This window comes from Diceros bicornis, chromosome 21 (genome assembly GCF_020826845.1).
Source record: "Diceros bicornis minor isolate mBicDic1 chromosome 21, mDicBic1.mat.cur, whole genome shotgun sequence".
Lineage (NCBI taxonomy): Eukaryota > Metazoa > Chordata > Mammalia > Perissodactyla > Rhinocerotidae > Diceros > Diceros bicornis.
In genome coordinates, this window is record NC_080760.1 from 55,752,672 (window position 1) to 55,759,543 (window position 6,872).

The window sequence follows — 6,872 nt, forward strand, 5'->3', positions numbered from 1 at the left end:
CCGGTTCCTATGGAAGGGGCACAAGTGTGCACTGAGACATTTTCTGGGCCTCTGAGGAAGCGGCTCCAGATGCCTGTCTCCTGAAGGCAGGCTGAAGCTGGTGGGTGAGTAAAGGGAGGAGGGAGCCGCCAGGCCAGCATAGGGGGCTGCGGGAGGCGTGCAGAGGGGTGGGCTATGGAGGGTCAGGGTTCGGGGATGGGAGGTGGGATCCTGAACCTGGAGCACCCCAAGGAGCCCACTGGAATTGTGCCATTTGCAGGAGCTATGAAAGGCATCCATCTCGTCCTGCTGGCCGTCCTGCTGTGCTCTGAGCATGGTGAGTGCCAGGGAACCGGCAGGGACCTGTCCTGGGGGCATGGGGCAGCAATCCCCTGTGACAGGCTGTGTGGAACATGTGGGGAATCTGTCCTCCAGGACCACGGAAGGTGGGAGGGGGCCACAGTTCCTAAGGAGGGGCCCAGAGGTGGATGCCCAGAGGCCACGTTCCAATGTGGGCTGTGGTTCTGGCCTCTGGGGGTCTAAACCCAGCCTTCCTGCCATCTGAGCTTGGACCTGTGTCCCCACTCGGCCCCAGCCCTGAGCCTGCAGTGCTACAACTGTACTGATGTCCAGAATGTCGGTCCGTGCCAGACCAACACCTTGTGTGAAATGACACCCAGCGTCTGCTATCAGGGCAGCATGATCTTGACCGCGGCCAGTGGTGAGTTCCCAGCATCCAGAGCATGCGGGCGGGTTCAGGGGGCTCTGCTCGGAGGCTCCCCCTGGCCTCGGGGAAGGAGTGTGAGTGCAGTAGGGGCCAGTGTCTGTGTCACCTGGACCCTCCCTGGCCTGCCTCGGTGTCCCCATCTGTACAGAGAGGGGCTAGCCTCCAGAGGTTGTGGGGGCTTGGTGGAACGAGATGGGCATCCCAGCAGAGGAATGGAGGACCAAGCATCCCTGGGGGGAGGATGATGAGGGACATCCCAGGAGGCTCAGAGGGAACTGGGGGGCCTCCGATGCCAGGCATGTCCTTTCTTCCCCACAGGGGAGATGACCAAGTTACTATCTACGGGTTGTGTCTCTTCCTGCAATGATGTGTCTGAGGAGATACGGCAGCTTGCAGAGAAGAGGGACCCATCGGGGGCGTCTAAGTTAGAAGTGCGGAATGTGGAATGCTGTGAAACGGACCTCTGTAACGGGGTGACCCAGGTGGGGCGCAGCCTCTGGACCCTGGCCGGGGGGCTCCTGCTCAGCCTGGGGCCTGCCCTCCTCTGGACCCTGCTGTGAGGACCCCAGGGACTCAGACAGCAAAAGGAGGAGGGACGTCGTTACTGATGGTAGTTCCGTGTGGCATGCACAACAGATCCCACCTCAAGCATGCTCTCTCACACACACGCACACGCACATGTGTACACACTCTCGCACACATGCATACACACGCACATACACTCACACGCATGCACGCACACGCTCGGCCCTGTGAGTGCTCACCAATCACAGGCTATGCTTGGACTCCTCGTACTATGAGGGCTGGGACACAGAGGCCCAGGGAAGGAGGCAGACAGGCTCCACTCTCTGCTGACCCTCGGCCCCTCCTGCCCACCCACCCGGCCAGCCCCAGCCTCAGGCGCCCAGCGCCCTGCTGTGCCAACAAGCTTGCCACATTTTGCAAACACCGTCAATTAACCACTGACCCAAGATGCAGAGACCCCTGAGCCCTGGCTGGACAGGGGCCTCTAGGAGGGTGGACCCCAGAGCCCCTCTGGCCAGGTCCTCTAACAGTGCGCCAGCGGCAGTCAATAGACAATAAAGGCTCTCCAGCACACTCTTGTTCTTCCAGTGCCATTCACCCCACAGGAGGTGGGGAGGGGGCAGCGGGTGTTTCTCTGACCCACCTGCAAGGGAGACTCTGCTTCAACCCCGTTCTCCCTCAGCCAGGTGAGCTCTGATGGCTGGAGGGCTAGGACCCGGGGGGCTGTTCCTGGAGATGCCAGCTTTGCACTCCCTGGTGGTGGCCCCCCACTATTCCCCATGCAGCATTTGCTCTGATGCACACTCCCTGCTCTCCCAGCCCCCTGCCGGGAGCCCCATGTGGGACCCTCCATGTGGGAGGCATCTCTCTGGGGCCCATGTGGTGGGGGCGCTGCTGGGACAACCTCAGCAGAGGCAGGTGGTCGTGGCAGGGGAGGGTGTCTGGCCTGGTTCCTCCCCTCCATCGTCTTTCACACTTTGTTCCTGTCTGAGTGCCAGCCCCCAGGGGGACCCTGAAGCTCAGAGGACCCCGAACCCACAGGACCCTGCTTCAGCATCCATCCAAACACGGCCACGCCTCGGCCTGACCTTGTCTTGCCAGCCTTGATGCCCATCACAGCCATTAGTTACCCTTGGTTGGTGCTGCCTAGGCCTTGGTGGTCCTGGTCTTTATCTGACATTGGTCTTGTCCCAAACCGGCTCATCTCGTCATGGATTTGGTCTTGTCCTGACCAGACTCATCTCACCATGGATTGGGTCTGGCCTTGCTTTTAGTCTTTAGCTGACCCTTCCTTTGCTCTCTAACCATTCTCTACTCACGCAGGTTTATTGTATACCTAGAGCTAAGTTAAATCCGGGAGTATCTAAGGCTCTGAATGGTGAAGCCCTGATGGTGACCGATGGTAATTCGGCTTTGGGTGGTAAACATGATGTAATCTACACAGAAATTGAAATATAATGATGTACACCTGAAATTTATATAAGGTTGTAATGTTGCCAAAATAAAAAAATAATAAAATAAATGGTGAACCCCACGAAATCACAGGGTTCCCTCAAGGACAACGGCTAGAGTGAGGGACTAGTGTGTGCTCAGCTGGGGTTGGGGGCTCTAGAAGATGCTGAGCCCAAGCCTGGGGCTGCCGAGTGAGCAGGACCACTGGAACATCCAGGCAGAGCCCCCCAGGCAGCAGGGATGTGTTCCAGCCTCTACCACCAGATGCCACAGCACTCCTCCCTCCCCAGTTATGGCAACCAAAAACGTGTCCAGACTGCTGAATGTCCCCTGGTTGGGGAGAATCGCCCCTGGCTGAGGAACACTGGTTTCAGGATGCCTGTCCCCAGGGGGAGAAAAGAGAAACGTGAGGACCTTGGTCTATGGAGGGGCAGGTGGGGGAGGGGCAGGATGCATTTCTGAGGACAGGGAGGGGCTCTCTTCCCCCAGCACTGGTGAGATGGCTAAGAAGGGGCTATGGGAAGGTCTACAGACAGTGAAGAGGGAGGCTGCCCACCTGCCCCCTCCTCTGGAGCCCCTGGGGGAGGGAAGGGAACAGCTGCCAAAGCCACAGTGGGAGTAGGGTCCCACTCTCCGTGGGGGCTGGGCTTGGGGTCCACCATGAGCCTGACCTCAAGGTATCCCAGGCCGAGCCCTCCCTGGGCTACAGGACCTGTCTGCTGCAGCCTGGACCAGGGCATGGAGAGCCCCAGCTGAATCCTGTGGGTGGCACTGCTGTTCATTGAGCTGGGTGACAAAGGTCAGTGTTCTGGGCATGGTGTCCTGGGCATGTATGGGGGTCAGGGTGGTGGTGAGTCCCTCACGTGACAGGTGAGGATGAGTGTATGAGAGCCTCAGGCTCCCCGGGAGAAACGCTGCTGGGGCCAGGGGCCACTTGCCACTATCTCTCCCTGAATGGGGCTCCCCAGACGGGGCATGGAAGCCCCCTGTTTCCTGCATGCTCGGCCCTGAGACTCTGTGTCTACCCTCCCCTCCCTCACTCCTCCAGTCCTGTCCAGGCAGATGCCTGGGCTCCTCCTGGCCTGGGGCAAGGACTGTGGGGGCTGGCCTCACCACCCTCTCTGGACCTGCCTCAGAGTCCCCGTTGTGTGGCCTGGGGGCAGCCCCTGTGAGTGCCTCACCCGGCCCTTAGAGACATCCCCAGGAGGGCCTGAGTAGAGGGGAGCTGAGAGGGGGAGAGGTCCCGGAGGAGCATAGGGCCTCAGAGTGATTTCTCCATCTCCACTTCCCTCCTCTTCTTCCCTCGGGCTCTCTGGGGTTTGCCAAGAACTGTGTGGAGTCGTGTGATGATGCAGAGAAGGGGGAGTCCCAAACGTTACAGTCCAAAGGATGCTTTACATTTTCACAGAAACATTCTAACAGGGGCGATCTGGCCTCAAGTCCCAGGAGGCTGTTCCTGGCAGGGCAGGCAAGGCTGGGCGTGCGGGGGCTTCTTCACTTCTAGGGCCTCCGCTGTCCCAGCACTGGCACATCCTTTTGTTCCGGCTGTCCTGGGAATCCTGAGCACGGGCCATCAAAGGAGATCATTGCCTCACAGCCCTCCTTCCAATGAGTATGGGGACCCCCATGCAGGAGGCATCTCTCTGGGGCCCATGTGGTGGGGGCTGCACTGCTGGGACACCCTCAGCAGAGGCAGGTGGTGGTGGCGGGGGGGGGTCTGGCCTGGTTCCTTCCCTCCATCGTCTTTCACACTTTCTTCCCCTCTGAGCCCCTGCCCCAAAGGTGACCCTGAACCTCAGAGGCCCCCCAGACCCACAGGACCCAACTCCTCCCAGTGGAACAGGAGTGGCCAGAGCTTCGTCCTCTCTCCAGGTCCACCCAGCTGCATCCTCCAGGGAGAGAAGGTCCCTCCCTCCCTGGTACAGACCCCCTTGCCCTGGGAATTCTGAATGTGGCTCTGGGAACCCCACAGGGATCGCCAGAGTGGGGTCAGTGGGTCCTCAGAGACCAGGGCCAGCCCTTCCTTCACAGGCGGGGAAACTGAGGCATGAGAGGGGAACAAGTGCCCGAGTCTCATGCTGGTCTGGGGCAAGACAAAGAGCCCGCGGTGCTGCCCCTGCTGGCCATCGGGCAGCTTGGGTGTGGCCCCACAGGCATCCGCCACAGTTTACTTCATAGAAGCCACTGGAGCAGAGAGACCAAGGACCCCTCCCACGGTCCTTCCCCACCCAAGCTGGAGAGAAGGGTGTGTTTTGCTCAGAGGGATGTGGTAACTTCCCCAAGTCTGGGAAAGGGGGATGAGGCATGGCTTTTGGCTAGAATGCACACTGGGAGCTGCAGCCGTGCCGACGGGCTCAGTCCAGACACAGCCTCCTGCAGCCTGCGAGGCACAGAGGGCCGGCAAGAACACTTCTGTCTGCCAGCAACAGAGGCCGAGACTGCCGATGGCTGTGGGGACAGTCCCTGGGGAAAGGCCCTGATCGTGGCTGGCAAATGAGTTGGATACTGAGACGGGGGGCTGCTGGAGGATGCAGACACATCCTGACAGGAGGACACACTGACGGGACCCGGCTTGGCTCACCTGGGGCTAGACGCAGTGCTCAGGGTGCTATAAAGGAACCAGGACAGAACAGAACAGAAGACACCACACCAATTTGGACACTGAGACTCATTTCTTCAGGCCAGGGAGCACACTCTACTGCCCATCATGTCCACCGGGGGCAGAGAGATCTCCTCCTCAGAGCAATGGTTTTGTGGAGAACTGGAACGAGCAATTACAACACTGGTTGTCTAAAATGGGGGAGATACAGGCATGAGGGGCTGGCTTGCACGCCTTTGTTAGTGTGTGCTCACACTCAACAGGAGGGGCCAATGAGGGTCCCACTGGATCCTCCTCTGTTTTTCTGAGGGATCTGGTGGTGGGCAGGGCCAGACACCTGTAGGAGTGTGGGATTCTTGCCGGGGAGGATGCTGGTGTGAGGAGTAAACATATTTCTTCCCCACATCACCTTGGCCGTTTTACCCTCCACCTGACGCAGGAGTTGCAGGTCCAGGGCTGGAATGACAAGCACCAGAAGCAGGGATGATTCCTCAGCAAGAAAGTGTAACCATACTTTTAAACCTTTATGTCAGAATTCCCAAGGGCCATGTGGGGCCGGCTGCACTTTCACAACATCTGGCAGTACTGGGATTAACGCTGCATGCGGCCACCTTGCCTAAGGGCAGAAATAGCCCAGAGTTCGGCCCCTGTGCAGCCCCACCCTACGGGAACGGGAGTGGGCTGAGCGGGCGGCACTGGCTGGACCAGAATCGTTACCGACAACGCAGACCAGCACAGTGGCCGAACCTCAGGTTCCTAGCAAAGCTGCAAGAGTTTGGATATAAGTGGAGAGGAGAAAGAATGGCTCAGGGTATAAAAGTAAATGTCGTGAGGGGAATCCAGGATTACATTCACACTGCTAAACAGGCTCAGGGCAAGCGATGCCGTGGACTCTTAGCTCGATTATTCCAGATGTCTGGGGCGGTGAAGCCATGTGTCGCCGGGACTACCCTGCTTCTGGAACCTGACGCGATCGAGTGGAATCCTGCAGATGTGAAGGGCCTCGCCCCAGGAGACATTTTCAGACAATACTCTAATGCACTGGACTAGTTATTGAGGATTGAGAGGACTCTAGTAATGGGCCATTATCTGTTGTTTCATTTTTCAGGTTGTATCTGACGACGACTCCCTCCTTGACCAAACGGCAGTCAGGCTCCTCTGAGCCCTCTGCCTGCCCCGGCCTCCATCCCGGCCCAGTCCTGCCTTTGGCCTGCATCACCCCGCCGTAGCCAAGAATCCTGCCGGGTCCATTTACTGAGACTCCTCCCCCCTTGACATCTGATCAAGGTCCTCATCGCCAGCTCTTGATGTCTCAGTCCTCGGCCTGCCTGTAACAGGAATCCTCTGAGGCCAGTTCAGCAAGAATCCCCTTCCCTCGATGTCCCCTCTTAGTCCTTGTCCCTCCACGGACCCCCCCTGTGCTGCTGGCTCTCAACCCACAGCTGTCTCTGCTGTGTCTGGGGTTGAGCCCAATCTCTCTCCCCGACTGCAGCAGTCTGGAATACAGTCTTCCTCACCATCTAAACAAGTGTCGGATTAATTGTTCCTCCGCAGTCTGGTGCCACGAACTGGACAGGATCAGACTCATCG

General features: G+C 58.8%; 1 protein-coding gene across 1 annotated transcript; it reads left to right on the plus strand.

The window, feature by feature from the left end:
- Positions 1-264: 264 nt before the first annotated feature.
- Positions 265-1,266, plus strand: LOC131419391 (lymphocyte antigen 6H-like). The gene is made up of 3 exons (XM_058564468.1): positions 265-316; positions 575-700; positions 1,025-1,266. The coding sequence occupies exons 1-3, from the start codon at positions 265-267 to the stop codon at positions 1,264-1,266; spliced, it is 420 nt and encodes a 139-aa protein (XP_058420451.1).
- Positions 1,267-6,872: the final 5,606 nt, after the last annotated feature.